This window comes from Aptenodytes patagonicus, chromosome Z (assembly GCF_965638725.1).
Source record: "Aptenodytes patagonicus chromosome Z, bAptPat1.pri.cur, whole genome shotgun sequence".
In the NCBI taxonomy this organism is placed as follows: domain Eukaryota; kingdom Metazoa; phylum Chordata; class Aves; order Sphenisciformes; family Spheniscidae; genus Aptenodytes; species Aptenodytes patagonicus.
The window spans coordinates 42,778,713-42,804,920 of NC_134982.1; the positions used below are offsets into that span (position 1 = coordinate 42,778,713).

Here is a 26,208-nt window from a genome sequence, read left to right on the forward strand (position 1 = left end):
AAACCTGGTAACACAAGTTATGAATGTGATGTGCATTCTACACTGAACTGACAACTGCTTGGGAGAAACTTTAAAAAAAGTAAAAAATCAGTCTTGCATTTCACACAAACAATATGTTTCCACATGTTTCATACCACGTATGTTCTTTTGGGTAAGTGCAGTTCAAAAGGAATAACAAATACAAAGCAGTTACACCCCCTAGTTTTACTTGTACTGGGAAGTTTATTTTACTTGTTCACAAGAATTTCAGTGTATAAATGCAATGCCAGGTTCCTCTTTGTAAAACTGTAGCATGTTAAGTTGCAGATGCCCAGGAGAAATGAGGTCAGACTTCCACACTTGCATCTTTGGGGCTGCCCTAGAAGTCCACTGAAGCAATTACAACCTCCTGGTTGTAAAAGATGAGGAGTCAACAACAGAAGCACCCTCTCCAATACACTACAGTAAATGGAGCCAAGAGGGTCACCCCTCTCTCCACCTGGTGACACAGCAGAGAGACAGCAGGCAGTAGTAATGCTGTCAGCACAGAGGCTGCACACCACCATCTGCAGGTGCAAATATACTCATACTGCCTCAACTGCCAGTCCAGTCCAAAGAGACAGAAATGCTGCTCTGACCTGACTACAGCTTGGAAACAGAATCACAGAATCATAGAATCTCTTGAGTTGGAAGGGACCCATAAGGATCATCGAGTCCAACTCCCTGCTTCTCACAGGACTACCTAAAATTAAATCATATGACTAACAGCATCGTCCAGTTGCTCTTTGGACTCTGACAGACTTGGTACCATGACCACTTCCCTGGGGAGCCTGTTCCAGTGAGTGACCACCCTCTCAGTGAAGAACCTTTTCCTAATAGAATTTAAGAATATTTAAGAAAATAAAAGCAGATGTACTGGGTCAGACAAAGGTCTGTGTAGCTCAGTATCCTGTTTCTGACAGCAGTCAGAAGGTGATGTTTTTACAGTGTTATTAACCACAGAGACCATAATTTTCCATCATCCTTTTCTTTCCTCTATAAGCAGAACCTTTTTCTGACCCTGGGCCTCAACTGCCTCCTATCTTCCTTCCCAGCAGTTCTGCATTAGGCAGAGATAGTACTTCACTTCAATCCCGCCATAATCTCATCACTGGCATTGCATCTGGACTGGCAATACCATCAGTACCTGGCTTTGGCCTGCGTTCCCTGGCCACATCTGTTTCAGATTTAAAGGTAGATTATGAAGTCTATGAGACTTCATAGAAGGAAGATGGACTTATTCCTGCAGGGAAGTGGCCTTACAAGCTCCCTGCATTGCAAAACAATCCTAATTTGACTCATCAAGCAACCAAGAACCAAGACTCTCTTTTTACAAAGGGAGGAATATAGTGATACTTAAATCATGCCAATATAAGTAGTAATTCGGACTTGAAAGTCCTGCCATCTATTCATAACATCATACACTTTGGTAACATTGATAACAAGTGAACAGAAGCTCTTGAAAGGAAACAGGTTGGTTTTGCCTTACCCTGATTTTTGACTCTGTTCTCTTTCATTGTTGAGAAGCACTGTTTCCTCCTTCATTTCTTGTTCTGCTGCTATGTTCTTTCCGAGTCTCTGTTGAGAATTTGCTTCCCATGCACCATCACCAGCAACCACCTGCAACACATGTGTTCCTGCGATGCTCAAACTCTCATCCTCAGTAGTCAGGCTGTCTGAAGGAGAACAGCCCTCATGTTCAAAAGATTTCTGAAGGGGATTTTCTACTTGAAATTCTGCCTGAATGTCAAGAATCGATTCCTGTGCTACAACGGCTGCTGGTTCTTCACCAGAATGTCCAGACCCTGATTTTGGCATCTCTGACTCGGCAGAAATTTCTTCAGGTGATATGTCACTGACTTCATTTTCACCCAATATAATCCAGCCCTCATCTTGCCCACAGCTTTCCTGTGATCTCCTTTCATGATCCAGTTTTTGAGGCACAACAGAACTTTTCTCTTCTAAGTGAGCAGAGTCCCATTCAGTCCCACAAACAGAGTGATCTTCCCTTTCATTTGTAATGGAGATTGGCTGAAAGGTATCCAAGGAGCTTGGTGAAGAGCCTTCATGAGATTCTGTTTGTTTAGCTTCTTGAAATGCAAAATCACTTTCATTTCTTTCAAGGGTATCTTTCATTGAAGGTATATTTTCTTCCTCAGTAACAAGGATATAATCCATCTCCAGTGAAGTTAGATCTTGGTACACCTGCATCCTCACATCTTCCTTACCCTCTGTACTTCTCAGTTCACGGCTCTTAGAGGAATTTCTCAGCTTATTCTCCCTACGAAGTAGGGAGTCAGTGCCAGCTTCTAAAAAAACAGGCAAACAGAAACTCCTTTTAGTTTTTGAATTACTATTTCAGTCACCACGATTTCTTTAAATCAGTACAGTGAGATAATGCTCTTCTCAGTTTGCTTTGCTCTGTTAATGTGTACTTGAATTTTATAACATCATCATCATCATTATAATTGTTAAAGATTATACATTAACACTGTAATCATTCCTAAGGGAGAAATGTTTCAGTGTCCCATATGCTAGGCCCTGTACAAACAACAGAAATAATGTTCTTACTTCAATGTTTAAAAGCTTTAGATCTGTCTAGAAGGGTGATGCTAGAGGTCTTCCCAAAGTACAAGAGTTTTGTACATCAGGGAGACACACAAACTTCAAACTTCACTCAAAGCCTCATCATTCAGCAGCAATACTCCAGACATTTCCTTCTTTCTTTGTCCTATGAACTTGCTCTGGAAAGCAGACTTTCTTACCATCAGGTGATCTTTTATCTCCACCTGGCGGTGAGTCAAGGTCAGTTGTTTCTGCTTCAGATTTTCCTATCGAAATCCCAGAAGCTCCTAGAGTTACTTCAGGCTCGGAGAGTGAAGGTACTGATGTGTGATTTTCCTGAAGGCACTCTGTGGATTTGTCAGACAACTGATCTTTAATGCTGCCGTCTTTGGTCATTAGGATGCCTTCTGCACCTTCCGAAGGAGTTGGCAGTGGTAAAGGTTTTTCCAAAGAAACACTGTCAAAAAAAGGCTGCTGTAACAAGAGCTCATCCTTTGCACACTCTCTGCTGTCAGAAGGTTCAGCATCAAAAGATACGTAGGATGGTGGAGTACACACCACTGGTGACTGGTCACTGGGCATTTCCCTAAACACAGGAACAACATTTTCAATTACATCTTCAGATTCTTTTGCTATGTCATCAACCAGTTCATTATTTGAATCAGATTCATGGCCTTCATTACCACCAGGCAGAAAGGATTTGGGAAATAATAGCTGTTTATCCTTTGATTCCTCTTCTGCTGCTTCACTGCCTACTACTGCCAGTATGTTCATGCCACCAGACATGCTTGCCGGGACATTAGTCACCGATGTGTTCCTGATGTTATGTTCTACCCCTCTCTCAGATTCGTCCACACATTCTTCTGACATGTCTAGCTCATCACCAGTTATTGCTGTATGGTCAATGCCAGAACATTTTCCAACTTCAGCCAAGGCCCTAATTTCTTTTAAGCTTTGTTCTGCCCTATCAGGTAGAGTGAAATCCATGGGAACCAAATGCATTTGGGAGGTCACTATTTGAGCTGTATCAGTTGGTGTTCCTTGATGGCTTGCAGGAGTAAAACTTTCATGGAACGTGTCTTTCAGATCTAAGGATGAAACTTCTAAAACTTCATTGGTAATTTCAACCGACTCAATTGGGTCAGTAACAAGTTTATTTTCTAGACCATATTCTTCCAAAATTGCAAATTCAGGAGGCTCCTGAGTATTAGAAGAGATTAGCTGATAGGTTTCATCGGTCTTTCCCTGATCATAGTCCTGGGGGCTACCACTTTCAGACCGTGTCTCTACCTTCTGCATTACTAATTGACATTTTGAATCAAAATCTGCCTCTTTACTCATATTTGACCATGCGTGAATTGGCTGACTATCTTTGTCTTCAGGCTCCACCCCAATCTGAGAAGATGGGATAAAGGCATGCTTAGCTTCATACTCCTGGCACAGGTCAGGACTGCTTGATGTCTCTGAACTATTGTCTTGGTCACAGTGACTTAATATATCAGGATTTTCACCATCTGATTTCAAAGTGACAGTCTGCTCAGCACTAGTCCACAGGTCAGGTTCCATTGAAAACAGCTGATCACTTTCTTGTGTGTTACGCTGTAAAATATCTGGGATAAGTGCAGTTTGGGGAACTAATATACTCCACCCTGGACTTGACTTCTCTGTCATTTCAAAAGATAAGTCTTCTACAGTGAAAGCACCTGGCAGGGAGTTGCACACTTCTAATCTTTCACAGGTGTCCCGCTGTTGTTCTTGAGGAATGAGACTTGCATTTCCCTCATTGTCTTTTGGTAGATCCAGTACAGTGATTTCTTGAACTGATGTATCTGGCATACCTCGTTCCCCATCCGAAAAAGGATTCTGTGGAGTCAGTTGATCTTCCTCATCTGTAGGAAACCACTGCTCTTTCAAGCCCCTTTCTTCTTTATCCAGTATGAAAGGATTAAATTGTTTGAACTGCACAGTGTCTTGATTTATTTTACTATCAGGAATATTCATAGGATGTACTAGCCTTTCATTTTCTTTTTCATCACAGCACAGGGAGGAAGGCTGATTTCCATCATTACTTGCATTAGTGAAATGTGCTTCTGTTAGTTCTTCATCTTGTGAAGCTGATCCCCAGGAGTCCTCCTTACTATTTGTTAACTGGTTTGTTGCAGAGTGACTTGAAACAGAGTACTGATCTTCCACTTGCTTTTCTCCAGAAGACTGTGAATTCCACCATTCTGAACTGTCATCTGGAAAACCAAATGATCCTACTGTGGATTTTGGATCAGTTCTTAAATCAGCTTCCAATGACATACTCCACATATCTACAGCTTTTGAAGAATACTCTTCTTTATCACCAACAGGAAAAGTCAGTGTCATATCTTCATTTGTTTGATACAAATATGAGTCTTCTCCGATACCTGTTTTTTCACTGAAAATACTCACTTGGACTTTTTTCTGAAGTGTTTCACAGTGACCTAAATATTCAGAAGTCTCATTTCGCTCCATTATAGTCAAGTCCTCCTGCAATACTTTCCCAGCTTTAATTGTTTCGGGATTTTCATTGAAGATGCCTACCTGGACCTCCTCTCCCACCTTAGTTTTTCCATCTAAACTGTCTTCATTTGCTTCAGGACTTGTTGCATTGGATTGAGCATAATCCTCTCCAGTTTCAGATGCTTTGTTCTGTTTGTTTTCGTACATGGAATCTTCATGAATAACTTCTGGACATGCCTCTGAATTCTCTGAATCCTCATTTATGTCAGGACTTGATAAAGAAGATACAGTATCATCATCTACATGGGCATTCCAAAAATCTAAGCTTTTAGGAACTTTGTTCTGTTCAGTGCTTGGTTCAAGTTCTCCTTCACATTCATTCCCAAATTCAGTCCTTTTACAAGCATCTTCAAGGTTTTTATTATTTTTAATATCCCACATATCCCTACTTCTTTTGTGATGACTGGCAACTGGAAGGTCACCCCACACGTTCACAGATCCATCACTTAAATCAGGACTTGTTCCACTTGAGTGTACATAATCATTTATTGAATCACTCCACACATTATCTTCTTCCAAATAACTTTTGATCTGTATATCCTTTGAAAGGCTACTTGTGGTGTTTGCCATTTCAAGGACTTCACTTGCCTCAGGACTTGTTCCAGGAGATTGCAAATCTTCACATGGTTGTGAATTCCAAGTAGTTTGGGGAAAACTGTCATTAAGTATTACACATGGCTCTCCACAAACATTATGGGCAGGTTCTAAATTTTCAGAGTTTTCATTTCTCCCAGAACCTATTTCACATGAAAATGAATTTTCCACCACAGACATATCTGTGATGTCAGGAACTCTGACATATCCAGAAGGAGGACTCTTTTTAAACTCATCTGTGAAAGACTTTTCAGGAGTGCTGTTCAGTTCTGAGCTATTTTTGAAAGATACTAACTCAGAATTACAAATGCCTGGATGGTTAGGAACCACTTCACGTATACTCCCTTTCACTTCTCCCAGCACTTCTCGTGGTTCATTCATCAAAGGAATTGATGTGGCTAGGTGACAAGCACTCTTTCCAGAGTCATTCCAGATGCCTGAGCTTCTGGGCATTTTAGAAGAATTATTTTCAGGATTATCACTACCCTTATCAGAACTTTCAGAGATACTTTCCATCTCAGGACTTGTTGCATCCTCTATCACTGTAGTCTCCTTTTCAGCTTTCTCAGAAAGCAGCTGTGATGTTTCACTATAATTGTAATTTTGTGGTCTGGAGTCATCAAAAGATTGATAATTTCTGCCTTCCTCAGAAGTACTTGAAGAAGATTCTGCATTATTCTGCAACAAGTCTTTCCTCTCTTCCTGACTAACTGGATTACTTTGGTTGGAAAATGACTCATTCTCTGTGACTAACGCTTCCCAACTAACACTATTCCTCATTTTTTCTGGGGAGCTGGGAACTTCTGTTGTTGACATGTTTTCTTCTGAATCTGCGTTACATGAAGATTCACTGTCCTCTTGCAGTGGTTTATTACAAATGTCACTAATCATTTGCTGTCCACTTGTCTCATCTGTGCTTTTATATTCCTCTTTTTCTTCCTGAGAGATGACAATGGCATTGTCCCAGCCATCCTCACAACCCTGTTCACTCTGTAAACTCCACGAGTTTGGCTGCTGCACTGAATCCTGACTATCCAGCTTTTCATCAACATAAGCAGTGTTTTGTGCTGCCTTCTTACTAAGTATCTCACTCCCTAAGTCACATATTTTCAGATCCAAACCATTCCCAGTGTCTGAAGTTGCTGTAGATGTGTCTGTGTCTTCTACAGGAACACTGCTCACTGTTTCTACATTTTCAGCTGCAGTCTGTCTAGTATTTAATTCGTTCTGTGGTGGTGATAAGTCATTCACTGTTTGATTGTATACCGGTGTTATTTTTCTGTTTTCAGATATAGAAAAATTATTTTCACTGGTATGTATCTCAGTTGAAAAACATTGGTTAGCTGTTTGTTCTGAATTAAGGAAAGGTTTAGCAGAGGCAGAAAGAGCAGTAATTTCAGAATTTCTTTCTTGTAACTGGGTGACATTATTTAGGGGAGCGTTCCAGATGTCTGTGTTTCCGGCACTTGAAAAAGGCATGTTTCTAGGAGATAATGGTTCCTGATTTGCTTTCCCAAGTCCTTTTGGCTCAGACAAATTTGGGTTTATCAATTTATCAATAACTGTTTCTTCATCAAAATCTTTGTCCTCATTTTCTCTTTCGTCTTCCACATATGTAGGTGATATATATGAATCAGATGTTGAATAATTGGTGTCTGGTGGAGAAACAACTAAATCTTCACCTATGTTTGATGAACTAAGATCTGAGTGTTTATACAAAAAGGTATCCTCCCATGGCACCACTACTTCTGTTACTTCTTTCTTGATGTTTTTGTCATACATATTCCAGGTCTCTATATTTTCAAACTGTTTTGGTCTATGTTTAGGATCACCAAATACAGTTTTTTCCTCTGTTTGCAGTTTGGAATTATTTTGCATATTGTTGAAAACAGAATTTGTATTTTCAGATTTTCCATATTCTTCTACTGAATAATATTTTTCTTTATCCCAGGCTTCTGGAGATACCTGGATAGGTGGATTTTCAGTCTCATTGTCCACTGTGACTTCTGAAGAATCTGATAAACTAGTTTTTGACACGGGCCATTCCTCAGGAATATTCACTGATTTTTTTTGTCTGTCCCGTTTGGGCATGTTCCATACATTTTCTGAGGATCTAGCAATATCTCCTGCATCAAACTTAGTCCAGACTTCATAAGAGTCTCCAGCTAGCTGACTACCTTTCCCTTCACCACTACACCATGCATCTGACATCATAGGGGTCGGCTGACTGACCTTCCATGGGTCAGTAAAGCTCTCCGGTTCTTGCTTTTTCTCCTCTAAAGAAGCAGTTGGCAAACACGAATGTTCACTGTTTTTCTCTTGATTCTCGTGGTTCCAATTATCTTGTTTAAACTGATTATCCCACAGACCTGCTCTCATGTATTCCATTTGCTTTGGCTGTTTTTGGAGGAATACAGAATCTGAGGCTCTTCTATCAATATGTTCTCGTAGCAAGGGACTTTCTTTACAATCCTTCCATAAGACAGGGCTCTGAAATACAGATTCCTGCTCACCTGAACTCCATGTATCAGCATTTCTGGACTCTAGGTCAAAGCCATCCCACCAGCTCCCATATCTAACACGAGACTGAGAATAATTTGTGCCATCTATTTCATTAATTTTTTTTATGACATCTTGTGGGAAAAATAAAGGCTGCCCATTATCTAATGGTGAAGTTTCTACAAGACTGTTCATAGGAGTTGGTGGAATTCTTGAATCAGCAGATTTCAACATTTCTGGTGAAGAAGAATCACCTTCAACTAAATCGATCAAATTTGAAGTTTTCTCACACATTTCTCCTGGATTCTCATCAAATTCAGCTAAATTGTCTTCCTCATTTGTTGTCATAAGTAAGTCAGTTGAATAAGTTGCTGCATCATTTTCTAACAGGTTTGCCTCATCAAGTTCTTTCTGCACAGTGAGTTGTTGGCCTTCTGATGAATCACTATGAAGGAAATAGTCGTCTGCTGGGGAACAATCAACAGAATGAGAAGATGACTCGGATGGAGCTGTAATCACGGGTGCTAGATCAAAATTGAAAAGATCAAAGTTATCACTATTGCCTCTAGACTGAGGTTTTTGTTCTTCAGCTATTGCTCCTTCAGGAATAGGACTATAGGAATCAAAGCCAGGCAGAAGACTGTGATGGGAAGCAGCACCTTCTGCAACAGGGCTATCATCACTAAGGAAAACAGAACTCTCCTTGGAAGACCGGCTGCTTCTAATGGTAGCCAATCCACTGTCTGGACTCACAAGGTCTACATTAACATCAACATGGGCTTGCATAGATCCATTTAGATCTTGAGGATTTTCTATAAAATTGGCAGAACTGGGCTGTGGTTCTACATCAGAACCATATAACTCCATAATACCAGAAGATCCTTGTGAAAGTGGAGCACTTCCAGCAACAGCTTCAGTAGAAGAAGTTCTACTGTTTGATACCATTTCTGGTTGTCTTCTATTTAGAACTTCCTTAACTAGAAGAAAAATTTGATGACAGGTCACCAAAGAATTTTCTTGATGATAAATGAGAATTTGGTCACATCCACATTCTAGAGGATCCAGCTCCAAACAAGGATTCTGACATTCTTCTAATTCACAGCAGATCTATTGAAAAATAAGATGTTTCAAAAGCCATTGCAACCATGGGCGTAAAGGCACATATTGACTACTTCACCATGTAACACAGCCATATCTATCTATTCCTATTAATCTATTTCTTGGCCATTTCGTTGTAACAGCCTTATTATGATCCCTAAATAGATAAAGTGTTAAAATAGAAGATCAATACAAAATATGTATTATATAATTGGTCAGAATATTTACTTGAAATTATACCATTTGACTTACATGTTCACTTTTCATTAGTAAAAGAAAACCCAAATAAATGTTTAGTTGTTGCCTTAAGAAATCTGAGTGAAATATGTAAGGGTACATGAGAAAAGTATTTCTAGAATGGGATAATGAGATTCATAAAATAAATAAATTTATATTGACCTTGAAAGCAATAGCGTCATTTAGCCACCTGTCCCTAAAATCAGAAGTTTTTAAGACTGAGAAAAAGGTTCAAAAGGTTGCCATTGAGATGATTTCATCCATTTGGGGACAAATATAGTCAAAACAGTGGACAGCACCCGGCTTTGGATAAATGAACATCCTAGTAATAATTTGGCTTCATTTCAGAGCTTAAATTCTTTAGCTATAACATACACATAGATGAGTTCTGGTCATTACCATTTACAATGTGTTTGCTCGTCCCTCACTGCCAAAGACTCATTTGTGTAGATCACAATAGAAAACCAAGCCAAAACTAGTAAAAAAAAAAAGATCATTCTGTTTTAGCTAAATTGAAAAATCTTGTCTTTTTCTGTATTTCTTGCAACCATACACTTTCTCTATTAGGCTGGTCTGAAACAACCATAAATATCACAATGTTTTATTTTGCATCATATAAATAATGCAGCCATTTCAAATAGCTACTCAGTTGCCAGTCAACTGTTGCTACTTTTTGATCCTACTTAATTATTCAACACTTTGGTATATACTACTTTAAAAAAACATTTTTTTCAGGAAAGACATTATTTGATTCTTTTTCCAGGTACTTACTTGATTGCCTAGCTCTAAGTTTTCCGAGTATACCGCTATTTGTCGTTTCGTTTGCTTCTCATCTGACAAACAGTTGGCCAAAATGACAAGTACATCAAACCCATATTTATCTATGAATGCTTTCAGATCACCAATGAGACTCCTGTGTAACACGCAGTCCTGCAATACGGTAAGAAATTAAAAGAAATGTCAGCATCTTTTCCTTGTTCTTTCCATCCAAATCTGTGGCGAAAATAGCTAGAAACATTAATAAGCATCAGTGTCTGTAACTGGCAACAGAATTCCATTCCATTTGTCAAAACAGCTATGTGCGTAAAAAAAATCAAGAACCAGTCTCACAGCACAGTAATGGACTTCTATTTCTGAAGATTGCTAAAATACTAAGTGTAGGTTTTGCCGTCTTGAAACCGCTGCTGAAACAGAATTCTTATTGTTCCTGCTATTTGCTATTGCAAGGTTGCTTAAAAGTATTGGGCTACTGCTATTTCTTGAATAAACCCCCTTTTTTGATAGAAAAATAAAAATATTTTATGAAATTTGTCATGTCAATATTTCATTTAAAATAATAGATGTTAAAATAATAGTATTGGGGTGCAAAATCAAGCACTTAAAAGGAAATTGTATGTGCTAACTTAATTTTGCAGCCCTTTATATGTATCCATTAGGATGTTACATGATTGTATACAATTTTACCATGGATTATTCCTTTAGATTCCTTTATTCCTGCTCTTTGAATTCTGTGCAAGTCTTCAAAACAATAACCCCCCGAAATAAGGACAGAGTAAGACAAACTACTTTTAAAACATCTTTGTTTCAAAAAACATGCTTATTTTAACACACACCCCACACCAAATAAGTAGGAGGTAAACACTGCAATTGTCATTCCTATTCTTATTTATACTTGAACTAGCCCAATGTTGAATTATCTAGATTTTGCAACATAAACCATATATCCCTCTTTCTCACCTGGGGACATAACGCACAAAGCATAAATGTCTCTCTCTTCAGTCCTTAGTTCTGATAACTGCCAGTAAATAAAGTCTTAGAAATTTTATTTTCTCCTTTATGTTTCTGCTATTTGTATTTGAGATAATTTTTTGTCATCTTCTAGCTAATAGTTCTTCTGATACTGCCAAGCTACACTGGCCTTGAATAAACAGCAGTTCATCATGAACACAACACAACTGTATACACAGATTGGCATGTTATTCCCCTGCATCTGTCTCCTACCTGATAAATTACTGTTTTGGTTACATATATACAAATACTATTTATTAATCTACTCAAATGTGTCCACAAAATGTGTCTCCCTCCCTGTAAGTTAAACTTAAAACAAAAAAATCTGTTTGTCAAATGCTTTGGAAGTAGATTCTTTTCCGAGATTAGAGATGAAGTTCCACTTTGATGTTCACATAGCACCTAAAAATGAGTTTTATGTGAAATTCATGCAAATTAATGCACAAACAAAAGTCAGCTGTTAGTTTACTGGTGGACATTCAGATATGAAATCTGAATAGGGGGTTATGGTGAGGAATTATGGCGAATAAGGTTTGCATGTAACATTTTTCTGGGTTCTGAAGACTCAAGTATTGGGTATATTAGAAGAAGTACCAAAATGTGCTTAAGCATGGAAAAGTTGCTTCAGTTATCCCATTCCTAACTGCAGTTGGAATAATTAAAATCTATTCGCATAAAAAATTTGAGCTAGAGCAGATTCAAAACCATCTGAAAATCCCAATAACTCCTTATCTCAGTTACCCACTCACAGCCAATTCAAGAAGATTGGGAGGTCCCAGGGAAGGACATGGACCAATCAAGGATCTAGTCTTGCAAGGTGTTTTATACATAAGGTACATAAGGTAAATAAATGAACATTCTAAAAAATGTCCAGCCTTCAAGCCTCATGATACTTTATCTTCTATTTTGCTTGTATCAGCTGAAAATGCAAGGAATTAGAAATTTTCTGTTAAAATCACGTGACTGAACTGGAAGCCTCATGAAAGTGACATTGACCGAGATAATATCTGTGATCATCTCAGCCCGCATTTGGCACTCACAAAGTGGTAGGTTGGGGAGTGCCAAAAATCCTGCTTTCTGCAGTGTTTTGAGGGAGGAACCTCTTAACCTGCCTACATGGCAAGGGAAAACTCCCCTGTCACAACCATGGCCAACTGGAGAGTCAATATGTGCATGCAGGGCAATCAGAGGTATATTTCTAGAGTTTAAAGCCAAGGACCACTAGGGCCTCATAGAGCAAGATCATGAATAGAATAGAACAAGATACAATGTTCACATGCTAGCAGCTGTTTGTTGGTGGGAATGGTTACCACATCAAGGGTGTGGCACCAAATGCCATACAATGAAAGGTCAATACTACCAGTCAGAGCAGGAACTAAAGATATAAATGGCCACGGTAAAGCCCCTGAAGGTGCTAAAATCTGAATTTGCCCTGTGCCCTGTTTTTTGCTAACTTACGTCATACGATCAAGAGCAACGCTGAGGAATTGCTATAGCAGCAGGTGACCCAGTAGCCTGCGGCTGTAAGCAGGGAAGTTGTCAAGCACGTATCCCTGGTGGAGCAATTGGACCGGAGAGCTTCACATTGGGCCACATTAACATAAACAATAATGGATCTGTACTACCTACATAATTACCTGATCCAGCTACTTGAGGTTCTCTCCATTTCTTCCATGCTCTCAAACTTACTGTTATTCAGAGTGTGTATTTTTTCTTCTTGAGGTTCTCAGCATGTTGATGACTGAGAGAAGCACAAAGATTAACTCTGAGCAGGCTACCTGTCCCTCTCCATTGGGTATAAGCTGCAGAAGGAGATCAGTTATGTACTACATGTTTTTTTCTCTGTGCTTCACATCCAGCTTGGCCTTTGGGCTGTGTTGTGCTACACATATTCCCTGGGCGCAGAATAAACTTGGCCAGCTAACTGTACCAGAGAAGCCTGCAGGCAGCATCCACTTGGTACTAGCAATTACATCACCTGTGTGTCCTTGCCTTTATCTAAAAGTGCAGCAACAAGTTCTCATATGAACATCCTTTCTGTTTGACAGTAGAAATGAGGAATGGACTTGTTTCCTTGTAAGAAAATCCTTTAATAGCTAAAATGACCAAAAGGTGGAAATCTCTTCTATGAACAGGGTGTCTCCAGCATGCTGTGCATGGATTGGAGGCTTATTCAATGCTACACCCCTCAGGGTTCCCAGCACCTAAATGGATGTAGGATTATCTATAATGTTTTCTCCTTATAATGTTAGCTCTAATAAACAGTGTTTTAAAAGATACCTCCCAGAGTTCACATGCTTTTCTCACTGGGATCATAATGGATCATCGTCGCCTGGTGCAAAACACTATCAACTGATGAGAGGCTGCTCAGAGCAGCGCGGGAATGGGTTTAGGTGTGCCAGCACCATACACCACATTGAAAGAAAATATCTTTAAAGAAAGCATGCAAATTATCTGAGGATTTAAAAGTGCAAGAGGGCAAGAGATGTTTTACAGTGACATCCAATCAACAATAACACTGAGGAAGTCATTAAGGCACGTCAGAACACAGTCCAAGTCAAGCAAAATGATGCTGATCACACCCCATTTATTACTTTTCCCCATAGCCTGTCAATGAGAAAACTTTCTGACAAAAAAGTCATTATTCAGCAAAGGTATAAAACCCAAGACCCTATTCATTCTGTGCCATGAGGAATAAGATACAAGCTTCTCACATTACTATTACTAAGCAACAATTAATATTAAAATAATACCTGACGTGTTACTCAATTTTTCCATAAACAGTCATTTTATTTATCAACAATAAATGTTTCTCTTAAGTTGTTACTTCACTAAGTGCATCCAGAAATGAAACACAAGGCAAACGGACCTCGTTAAAAGAATAGGTTAAAGACTAAATTTGCTGGAAAATGCTGTTGACTAAACTATTGAATAAAAGCAAGATCAGATTACATGTCTTACAGCATCATGACTCTATGTCATCAATTTTTTTGGTTGACTGGACTATTAATCAAAATATAAATTATTAATTTTAAAATAAGCAAAGGTAATTTCATTAATGTTAATAAATAGTATTAATAACATTAAATATATTATTAATTATAACATTAATTAACATCCATAAAGTTTACTCTTTTAAACTAGTACCAACAACACAATTCAGATACTCCCTTCACAAGCATTCAAACATTCAAATAAATAAAAACAGTTGCAAACAAGAAACTCTTGTAAATTACCAAAGACTATATATTAAAAGACATGGTAGACATATGGACTCTTCCACAAATTTGCTAACCTAAATAAACAACCAGAATGTTGCATGTATTGTAAACATTAACAGAAAATAAAACATTTCCTTCAGGAATAAAAAAATGCTAATGATTTCAACAGTTAAGCTGCTACATCCCAAATTAATTACAAGCACTGTAAAATATGCTGTTGATGAATTAATATAGTAGGAAATACACTGACATACAGCCAAACCATGACAAAGGTCAGTCAGCTATTCATTTTTATACTACTTTTCCTTACTTTATTAGCATGTGCTGTCTTAAATATTAATTAATATTTACATAGTGTACAGCAGGTAAACAGCATATCTAAACATTATTAGTTGTCGTAATGCCCTCTAAGTAACCTATAATAAAAAAATGGACTGTAAGTATATTTGAAATGTAATATACTTGAAATAAATAGAATCTAGTAGTAAATATATTCTGCAAATGCAATGCAAATGCATAGTTAACAGCAATATTAATACTGGAGAAATTTAGTGTCTTAGCATTTGTCATAAAATTGTGCATTTGCTTTGTCTAATGCATATAAATATTTTATACAATGCTACAACATAACAACATGGTGAACATTCTGAAATGACAAATTTTTTTTATCATCTGGCTAAACAGAATGAGAAAGTTCAAGAAATCCACAGACTTTTGAAGGATTTTTGAACATGAACTGTTCAGTTATTATGTATTTCTGTTGAGAAATACCATTTTATGTAGGCTGTATATTGTTGTGAAACTTCTTTCTCTGAAACTCCATTTTCTTATAGGAACCTCTTTTGTTAATTGAATAATTAACACCACTACAAACATGGATGATCCTTTAAAAGAAGGGAAATCTCCAAGAAATATCGAAAGAGAATTTGTAACTTCTCCATCTCTAGCAACACTTTCTGATTCATGAAGCCAACAGCCAATTACCCAAGTGATCACTGCAAATGTACATTACACACACTTCTGATTCTTCTAAGCTAACTGTGTCAATATTAACCTGACCAAATTAAGAACAAACTGTCTCTTTTGTTCTTCACACTCGTCACATGGAGAGCACAATATGGCTTTTGTCAGAGGTGCTCCATCATTTTGGCTCAAGGAAACTGTCAGTACAGTTTGGGATTCGTTATTCATGGGCAGATACCCTGATGGGTCTAATGAAGCCTTTCTGCTGACAACTCATTTGCTAAAAATACCCAACCATCACAAAATATAAATGAGGAATATCACTGTATCCCATTACAATTTTCACAACCAAAGCAATTATCACAATACAGAAGTCGATACCTACTGCTTCACACTGTATTCTCTTAATATTTCATGGTCAGTACTTCTGAATTCCAGTTTATTTCTATGTGATCACTGATAAAACTTTATGACATACTTAAATTGCAATATAATAGGGTAAACACCAATGTTATAGCACACATGCAGAGCTAACAGTCTGTGTGCCATTTGTTGTAAATCCAGCTAATTACTAGAAGCCCCCTCCTTTAAAAAAAAAAGGCAAAAAAGCAGAAAAAGACTCAATTTTTTATAAAAGTTTTCAGGTAAGGTCACTAAAAATGGAAAAAACAGTGTAAACAGTATGGTGTTTATAAGACTCCAGAAACACAGACAAGTATATTCACTATTTTACCTCTTTTTTGTATCAACACCACTGGTGAAAATGCTCTATACAAAATTCACCATCTTTTCTGTAAGTAAAGATTGCATTTTTCTGTTGTGTATTTCAATCTACGAAATAGCAGCTCTGCTGTACCGATAGTTACCAGTCTTCTGAAAAGAACAAAAATAGCAGCTAATTCTTTCTTTGGGTTGCTGTCTAAAGTTTCTGAAGAGACATAGGTATTAGGTCCTAAACTGAAGAGCAGGAGAATGGGCATCTGAGAGCTTGTGCTACCCTGCTCTATGGAGACCCCAGTCACACCTTACGTTTAACTTTAGGCATCCCGAGCTTAACTTAGAAGGAAATTTAAACAGGAAATTCTATAGCATTGTGAAACACTGCGTATAGAATAAAGTGATGAATGCCTGTTTAGCACTGATCTCACTCCCCTTCTATAGGTGATGGCTGTGTTTTTACAGTCTATTTTCATTAAATGCAGAATAACTTAAAAAAAATAAAGCAAAGAAGAAAGAAGAATTCATCCATAATAAAAGAAATTATCATGCTTTGTTCAACGAAAGTGTGTTTAGCCAGTTTCACACTGGAAACAGTGCCTTTTCTACAGCACTGGTACATTTTATGATAGTGTGTCTTAACAACGATCCACTCTTTATGAATTGCGATTACAGCTAAACAAGTTTTACTTGCACTTGATAGAAGTACAAATTCTGTGTATTCAAATTCAGGCTTGTCCATTTTAATCTGTGTTTAGCTAGAACTTATAAAGATGACCATGTTCTATATGTATTTAGCACAGCACACAGGAAAGACTGGAAAGCCTCGACTGATCCATAAAATTAAAAAAAAAAAAAAAAAAAAGTTGCTCAGGTAAACAGCCAAACTTCAGTTCCATTATTCTACATTTTCAGAGCTAGCTGAGACAGCTTTGAATTCAGCGTCTCCATGTATCTTAAGAGACATTATGATATCCATGTAACATAAGGATATCATAATGGCCCATTTAGCTTAGAACATTCTTCCTCTGGCTGGAATACCTGCCTTCAGCGGCCATCACTGCCACCCACCTGAAGGAACACAAATTCTTATCCATAAGCAAGGCAGCCTCCCCTGACTACTGAGGTGCACAACTAACTGCCTGAAATACAACAGTCAAAAATGCTCCCTGGTGTTGGTGGGGTCTGTGCACATTCACTCAAAGAATGTAATAGATCAGAAGGGCTGGAGAGGAAGTCCTGTGAAGGTGCTGCCGCTACTGCATGAGATAAACATTAAGTGCATAGCCTAAAGACAAAAACAAACATAGGTAATGGTGTGCATACTGTTGTGGTGTGCGCTGGAACGACATGATAATATTAGATGGCCGTGACCACAAAATCTAGAAGAAAAAAGGTTTCACAGCAGCACAGGAATCAAAGAAGGGATGTACATCATCTAGTCTAGTGAGATAAAGGTGAAAGCACTTATTTATTTCCATCTTCAAGGGAAGAAATTCAAAGCACTTGTAATTTGTCTCATTCTTAATGGATGTTTCCTGTAATAAGAAAATTGTGACTGATAAGGATAAAGCTGCCATTTTTCATAATTTTTGGCAGTTGAAGGATAAGTAGTTTGGAGTTGTTAAAAATACAAAATACAGCAAAACATATAGATATGATTTTCAAGTATAAAGGCTTAAATGCCACCTCCTTTTTCAAGTGTGTCTTTAAAACTCTGCCTCTGTAAAATAATTAAAGGGACAAACTAGAAAACTTGCTACCCTAACAGCACGACTTTTGCTGCAAGTAGGGAAGTACAGAGAAATGTACTTGCACTATGTTAAGATGTACTCCCTCCAGGTCATTTTAACGGCTGAAGTTACGTACATATTTTTCTGGAGCGAACTGCATGGAAAGGAAAGTCTCTTATTTTTAAACCACAGGTATGTGTATCCAAAGCCTAAAAGTAAAGGAATCCAGGGACCTGCTTAAGCAGCACATTTATAAGCAAATATCACCTGTACAAAATACGTACAAAATGAAAAGGAAAAATCTCCATACTAAAGTACAGTGTAGTATATACAATGTAACACATTATTTACCTCAGAAACTTAGAGGAGAAACACTATTTTTGTGTCTTACTAATCAATAGGCCATGTGGACATAGCATATGATACACTTTTTTATTCTCCCTGATATTATTCTGCTTTCTGACCCTAGGTTAAGAACTTCCATCTGATTTTTCCATAACTTGTAAATCAATTAAAAAATACTGAAAAAGACATAGCCTACCACTTCAGTTACAAGGTTCATTTAATCACATACAATATTTGATTTCACTGTTGACTGATTAGCAAGTGGTAACAAGCAAAAGGCTGACTTGCCAGAGTGATGAATTAAAACGTAAGAAGCATCACAACCATATATATACTGACCAGGAGCTGTCTATTTTAGCCAGCTAAGTCTCAGGTGTAAGTTTATATGTAATAATTCATACCTTACAAAATAATTCCCATGCAAACATGGTAACGCAAAAACACATTTCTGCCTGTCAAGAAAATTTGTGGCAAAATTAATCAACCATTCATCCATTCAGGCTCTTTGCATACCCTTTTGTCAAAGAGGGAATACTAAGAGATTTCTTTCCTGTTCCACACACTCATTGCAATGGTTTGTAGAATCCATCAAGCCTGAGTTGATTTATTGAACTGTCTCTTAGCTCAGCAGTATAACTATAGCAAATGAACTGGTAACTTCTCAAAAAACAGCAGTGATTCAACAATATCTGGTTTATTTAATTCCTTCTAACTTCAGATTAGCAATTTCTTAAAGGCACTGACTTGCATTCTCTAGAAGTTCTATCTGCAATTTTATGCCAGCCTGTTTTGTTTCCATTCTTTTTTTTTTATATATTTTGACATTTGACAAAGGCATTTTTGATTTACAACTGATGCTAGAATCGATCTAAATCTTCACATCTTCACACTAGCTAATATGCTTCTATTGCTAGCCCATAGAGCTTTCAAATTTAAATACAATACTGCCATGTACTTTCATGTGAGCCATCTTATTCATTATGCTATGAATACTGAAAAATAATTACCCACATAAAGTCCCCACCTATTTCTTTAATTACATAGACAACTTTGCATGCGTATTCAACTATTTTTGTATTTATCTAATCCCATCACCAGTAATGAGAATTGTTATAAAAAGTAGTTGAGGCACAAAAAACAGAGATATGCCAAGCTGTTTGAAACAGTTTAAACATGGATTTTATCGCTAAGCATCGTCCATTGAACCCCATGGAGCACATTTATCACTCACCAGCTTTGCATTTTTCTTCATAAAGATATATGACCTTTGCCTATTAGATTTCATTAGCAGGGCACCATACAAGGCTCCTCTGCAGATGACAGGATAGAAAGCTAAACAACCTCGCCTGAAGGATTTGTAAGAACAAGCCCATCTTCAATCTTTGTCCCTGGGAGGCACTTCTAACACCTGCCAACCACAGCACTATCATCAGAAAAACATTTAGAGATTTATCTTCAGGCTGGTGATTATAAGAGATAATTTGTTTGGAGTATGGATAAAGTTGGTCTAGCATAAACAAACTACAAGCTCAAATTATACGACGAACCTCATTAACTATTGATTTAACCACTGCAAATCCATGAACAAATGTTGTATCAAAATGTTAATTCTTCCTGAAGATATAATCAAGGAAAAAAACAAAACACCAAGGCAGGATGGTGAGCTATTCTTATGTGCACTTTTAATGCTTGCAGCTTAAATTGAAAATGGAGACTTGCTTCATCATAACAATGACAACAGTATACTATTGCCATTTTCCCATAAACGTAGTTTTGTCTGGCAAAAAGTGCTATATCTCTTTAGTTGCTGTCACTATAGAGGGATGAAAGAGTGCTTTCTCTCCTACTTTCAGGAACACTTTTTTTGTTTGGAGACAGCAAGACTAGGTGTACCATTAAAAACACTTTGAATAGCAAGAAGCTAGCAATATTGTAAATGGACACCATCACAAGCAGACGGTCTGAAAAATTATATATAAATTTATACCTCCTATATTATATACATCACACATATCCTCTGTGCCTGTAATAGGAAATAACTTTCTCCTAATCTTCGAAAATTGCTTTCACTCAAGGTGATAAATCATCAGTCTTCAGCCAAGAGTGTATGTAGAAATAATGTAGCTGAGTTAGTCCTGAAGGCTTTTTTTTTTTTTTTTTTTTTTTTTAAATACAATGGAAGCCAACCCTGTCCCCTTTTTGGTAAAGGAGAGAAAAATGCTGCCAGACTTCCTATTGCAGCCCAAAGAGAGCAGCCAGTGAATTTCTCCACCTGATGTTGTTGGGATATGGCCTAGCAGAGTTCCATTGCACCATGTCTCTGCCAGCATCCCTGTTTCTAACACCATTATGCTGGAGGAGGAAAACTCATTTGTGTGTAGGAAGTGGAAGGAAATCTGCAGTTCTTCCTCCAGTGTGGCACTCTGAACAAATCATTCAGTGCAACTGGTACTTAATAACAAAATACCAATGTTTTTAACGCTAATACAGACTGTAAAAACAGCAAAAATCTTTTGGATGGAACTCAAACACTTGCAGCTAAAGCAGTCAAAAGAAGGAGAAGAAACTTTGAAAGTATTTTGTGGGATGACATTATCTCTCAGCATTAATTCCTTCTAAAAGGGAATGGTATTTAATGTGAAATGATTAGTTAATCAGTTAAAAAAACAAAACAAAACAAAACAAGAAAACCCCAACAACCCCCTACTGCACCCTCAATAAGTTTGCAGACGACACCAAGTTGGGCGGGAGTGTTGATCTGCTCGAGGGTAGGAAGGCTCTGCAGAGGGACCTGGACAGGCTGGATCGATGGGCCCAGGCCAACTGTAGGAGACTCAACAAGGCCAAGTGCCAAGTCCTGCACTTCGGCCACAACAACCCCATGCAGCGCTACAGGCTTGGGGAAGAGTGGCTGGGAAGCTGCCCAGTGGGAAAAGGACCTGGGGGTGCTGGTCAACAGCCGGCTGAACATGAGCCGGCAGTGTGCCCAGGCGGCCAAGAAGGCCAATGGCATCCTGGCCTCTATCAGAAATAGTGTGGCCAGCAGGAGTAGGGAGGTGATTGTGCCCCTGTACTCGGCACTGGTGAGGCCGCACCTCGAATACTGTGTTCAGTTTTGGGCCCCTCACTACAAGAAGGACATTGAGATGCTGGAGCGTGTCCAGAGAAGGGCAACGAGGCTGGTGAGGGGTCTGGAGAACAAGTCTTATGAGGAGCAGCTGAGGGAACTGGGGTTGTTTAGCCTGGAGAAGAGGAGGCTGAGGGGACACCTCATCGTGCTCTACAGCTACCTGACAGGAGGTTGTAGCGAGGTGGGTGTCGGTCTCTTCTCCCAAGTAACTAGCGATAGGACAAGAGGAAATGGCCTCAAGTTGCGCCAGGGGAGGTTTAGGTTGGACGTGAGGAAAAATTTATTTACCAAAAGAGTGGTTAAACATTGGAACAGGCTGCCCAGGGAAGTGGTGGAGTCCCCATCCCTGGAGGTATTTAAAAGACATGTAGATGAGGCGCTTAGGGACATGGTTTAGTGGGCATGGTGGTGTTGGGTTGACGGTTGGACTCGATGATCTTAGAGGTCTTTTCCAACCTTAATGATTCTATGTTTCTATGATTCTAAAATCTGTGCAGTATTACTGTCTTTCAATCTGAGTGTTCCTCACACAGTAATGCACCCATGCAGACGCACTCACACTTAGTTGTTTTCTGGTTCAGTTACCAAAATTTTTAGTAATTTATAATCCCTTAAATCTCTTTAAGTCGTTTAAAGGTTAAATGGCAATTTTAAATCCCAAGTTGCTGACTTTTTAATTTTTTACCCTTTTTTTTTCCCCCATCACATTTACTTTGCTAATTTACATAAGCAACTCACAATCTCACTACAAGAATAAACCTCAGTTACTTATTTGTTAAAGTTATTTCACTCTATTTACATAGACAGGCAAATGATTCTACAAGATAACTGGTCTAGAATAAAAAAATGGACCACTCTTATTGGTGCTGCAAATTCTTGACTTACATTATTTTTTGCTTTCCCTATTACCTGTCATGAACTCTCTGTTCCCATTTCCAATTTCTCATTCTCCTTCCTATTGCAATTGAATTCTCAGGAAGAACTACTGATGCCACTTCAAGAATTCAGTTTTAGCTTTCTATACATTTTACCTATTGCCCAAAATCTCCTAATTACAAATACAGTTTCCCGTTGAGGTAAAATGCTCTTTGATTGTACCTCAGTCTTTATTATACTTTTATCCTTTGGTTCACAATAAATGTTTTCCTTTCAGCAGCACAGATCCATGGCTTTGAAATGCCCCACTCTAACCGGGGTCTCTGCATATTAAAAATACAAATAGTAATTATTACCTTTAGGTGTTCACTCTGCAAGCATGAATGAATAGGCCAATTCAGAATCACATGAACTAGAAGTTAATGGAAAGCCTCTCACTGACTTCAAAGGACTTACATTACACTAATGTACATGTAAGTATTCTCCCAATCAGTTCCCTACACAGACAATAGTCATGCTATTTCTCAGGCACTCAAGTTTAGCAAAATGCCCTTCCAGGAAGTAAAAGTTCTCTGCTAAGTATGTAAAAATTTTAGAAATGCATTTTGAATTATTTTGATTAAGTCAGTTTTGCACTGTATGCTAAATCACTACCACCTTGCTTGGCCACCCATGCTGCCTTGTCGATATGAAGTAACCCTCATCTGGAATACACCTGGAGACAAAAGACTAATTAATTTTCCAGTCATTCGGTTAATCTCTCTGCTGAGGAAGCTGAACATCTTCCTCCAAGACACACAAACAAACAGGGATCAATGTGTTTTCAGTGGAACTGGCTTTAGTCTCATATGCACTGGCTGTTTCTGAACAGGAACTAGGAATTGGACAGAGATCAAATACCATACACTGAACTTTGCCACCAAAAAAATCCCAGTCTTCTTACAAGTAAGAATAGCAATTCAGTTTCTTGCAATTCACTTAAGTTTTCCTGAGGATTCTTCTAATAAGCACTTACAGTTATGCAAGCAAAATGCCTTTAGCAACTCATTTGTTAAACAGTCAGTTCCTTCAGAAGAGATAAAAGGAGTCATTACCAACACAAGCAAAAACAGAATAAAACAAAGTTCTTTGCAGATGCCTGTCAGGGGACACACACTTGGTTACACCAGGCAGAAATTCAGCTGTGGCACCCTTGCCTCTGTTTTACATTTACAGTAGCTAAGACAGCAGCTTTTACCGTTGAGATGGTTAAAGCTTCTGAGAGCAATATACAGGCTGTGTGTAAGGCAGATTTTGGATGACAACTGGCAGGACCAAGCTCTCCAGCCTACGTGCTTTATTCAGTTTGTATGCTTCAGAAAGTTGTCTCTCTAGACAAGTAAAAGTGAAAAATGAGATGCAAAGCAAGACAGTACCCTGAATTCAACTCAGAGTTAATCACTCTGAGGCACAGGACCACTGCTCTGCTGACACTGGCATGTAAATCTAGTTTAACAACCATTGGCCCTCAGGGCCCAAAGCAGCTGGAATACATTTAATATGGTTCTAATTTTACTTGATACTTCCATGGAACCCTCAATGTTTAAAAGAAATTATGACTGAGTGTGTAAAAAGAAAAAAAAATCTCTTTTTTTTTGCTAAGGAACAATAATGCAGGGATTTTGTTGGGGTTGGTAAACAAAAAAGTGCTCTAAGTTTTAACATTACAGGACGAGTGGCACGCAAAATCATTATATTCCAGTATGTTCAGCAGCCAGGCCAATCAGTTTCCAAAAACTTTTGTTGGTGCTGATCATGTTAGGTCGGTACTGCCTCTGCTTAACGCAAGTTTAAAATGGGCTTTACCAACTGTTGGCAATTCTACTCTGTGCGCTAGTGACTCCAGCTAGCACAATTGACTCTCCTCACACCATTACAGCTTTCTTCCAAGCACTTAAATCTTGAGCCAAGCCTAATCTGTCAGGTAAATTGTATAGTAAGACTGTTAATAAAGTAAATAAATATATTTAAATATAAACTCAATAAATAACAAACTAAAAAATTAACAACAAAATAAATATATAGCAAGTTAACAGCACATATTTGAGTTTGCCACAGGCATGCCATGCATAGCTGTAATGCTTTAAAAAACATTTGTTTACCCTCTGCTTCACAAATGCAGTCATGCATTGTCACTGAAGCATCTGTCTAACACAGTAAGGAAAGAAACAAGTACTTCTCAGCAATGTCAAAGCAAAATTTCACCTAACTAACCAAGCAGCTTATTTACTAAATTTTCTACTGCTACCCATTGACTTCACTGTAGCCTGTTGATAATTTCAGGTTTCAAAACTAAGATTTTGAATACAATTCTTTAAATGTTGAATTTGTGTTGTCTGAACATTGAAGTAAACAAAGTAAAAACAGGGTGGAAGGGTGGTCAAACTGCTAATGCACTTACAGATAAAATGTACTTAAAATATATTCAAATCTTACCAAATTCATGGAACTGAAGTAATTCATGGAAGTAAAAAATATGTGCATGAGCACCTTATTAATTAGGCCCGTAGTTAAAGCTTTCTATCCTGCTGGCCCATTTTCAGAATGCTCTCACTTCAAGCTCTGTGAAATTGATGTTTTTAAATTCAGGGCCTCATTTATTTTCTGAAAATATTATTAAAAATGTTAACATGTAAATGAGAAAGCTGGGGCTCTAAATAGCATCCAGACTTCTTTCAAACTGTGAAAAAAATCCATATGGAATGACACGAGGGCTTTACCTCTGCTACACTGTGCATTGCAAAACCATCTATTGCTGAGTGCTAGAGAGAGGGCTGTAACGGAATGCATAATATATTATCACAACCACGCAGTAGCTGATAAGTAGTAAAGTAAAGGCTCTTTTAACAATTTGCACGTTAAATGGTGCAACTACTAATTACTCTAGTTTTAGCCTCTTGCAACTCTGTTAAGACAACACCAGAATAAACAGCGGTATCATAGACCTACAGCTCTTTTGATGAAGATACTTGTATCATAATCCTTAACAAAAGAAAATTTTAGATGCCAAATCTGCAAAAGAAAATAAGACAGAATAGTCCAGAGCTAGAAGGACATAAAGGCACTCACTTATCTCTCTTTACACTAAAGCACGAACCCTTCTATTCCTCCCTCTTACAAAAGGAACGGTCCATGCACTTCAGCAGAACAACATTCTTACATACAAGGTGTGGTTTACCTCCACCACTGTACTTCCACCAGGAAGGAGAGGAGGAGTGATGAGAGGAAATAGTAGAAGATACAGCATCCTTTGCCTGTCCTTTTAGCAAAAAGCTGCTTGCAGATACCAGAGAGGAGAAAGAGGATATGGCAAAGAAACTGAGAACAGGTAGGAGAGGGGGAAAAGAGGGTATCCATAAAATTGGCATGTGAGTTTATACCAGAATAATACTTACAGAGGATTCTCTGTTATGCTGAGTTCATTGAATAAAACATTGAAAAACACAAGGTACAGGAAGAAATAGGAAACAAAGTACACACAGTAACAAGCATTATATCATCTGAGTATGAGCATTACAAAAAAAAGGGAGCAGACAAGAAGTCTTGATTAAAAGACATTTAAATCTGATCACTCTATCAAGCTTTAGTCTTTTATTCTTGTTCTCCCACAAGATGGTGCCCTTGCAGCACCCATGAACAAGCTAGGTGCATCCCTACCTCTGTCTACAGACACAGACACATACACATTTCACTCCGTTGGTTTTCATACCTGTTTCTGAAGGGACAGTTTAGATTCAACACTGACACTTGAACAGTTCTTAAGAGAGGAGAGTTTTCAGATAGCTCTTGACATACAGATTTTTCAAAATCTCATTAGAAGTCTGACTAATTTTGGTAG

The 26,208-nt window shown here is 38.1% G+C and overlaps 1 protein-coding gene across 3 annotated transcripts in view; it reads right to left on the reverse strand.

Moving 5' to 3' along the window:
- PRUNE2 (prune homolog 2 with BCH domain) overlaps positions 1-26,208 on the reverse strand; it is a 151,721-nt gene that overhangs the window by 57,149 nt on the left and 68,364 nt on the right. For all 3 annotated transcript variants that reach the window (XM_076361606.1, XM_076361605.1, XM_076361604.1), the window contains exons 7-9: positions 10,330-10,488; positions 2,784-9,330; positions 1,508-2,327 (exon numbers count right to left, since the gene is read on the reverse strand). In XM_076361606.1, the coding sequence (XP_076217721.1) occupies positions 1,508-2,327; positions 2,784-9,330; positions 10,330-10,488 (7,526 nt within the window). The remainder of the gene's footprint in view (positions 1-1,507; positions 2,328-2,783; positions 9,331-10,329; positions 10,489-26,208) is intronic.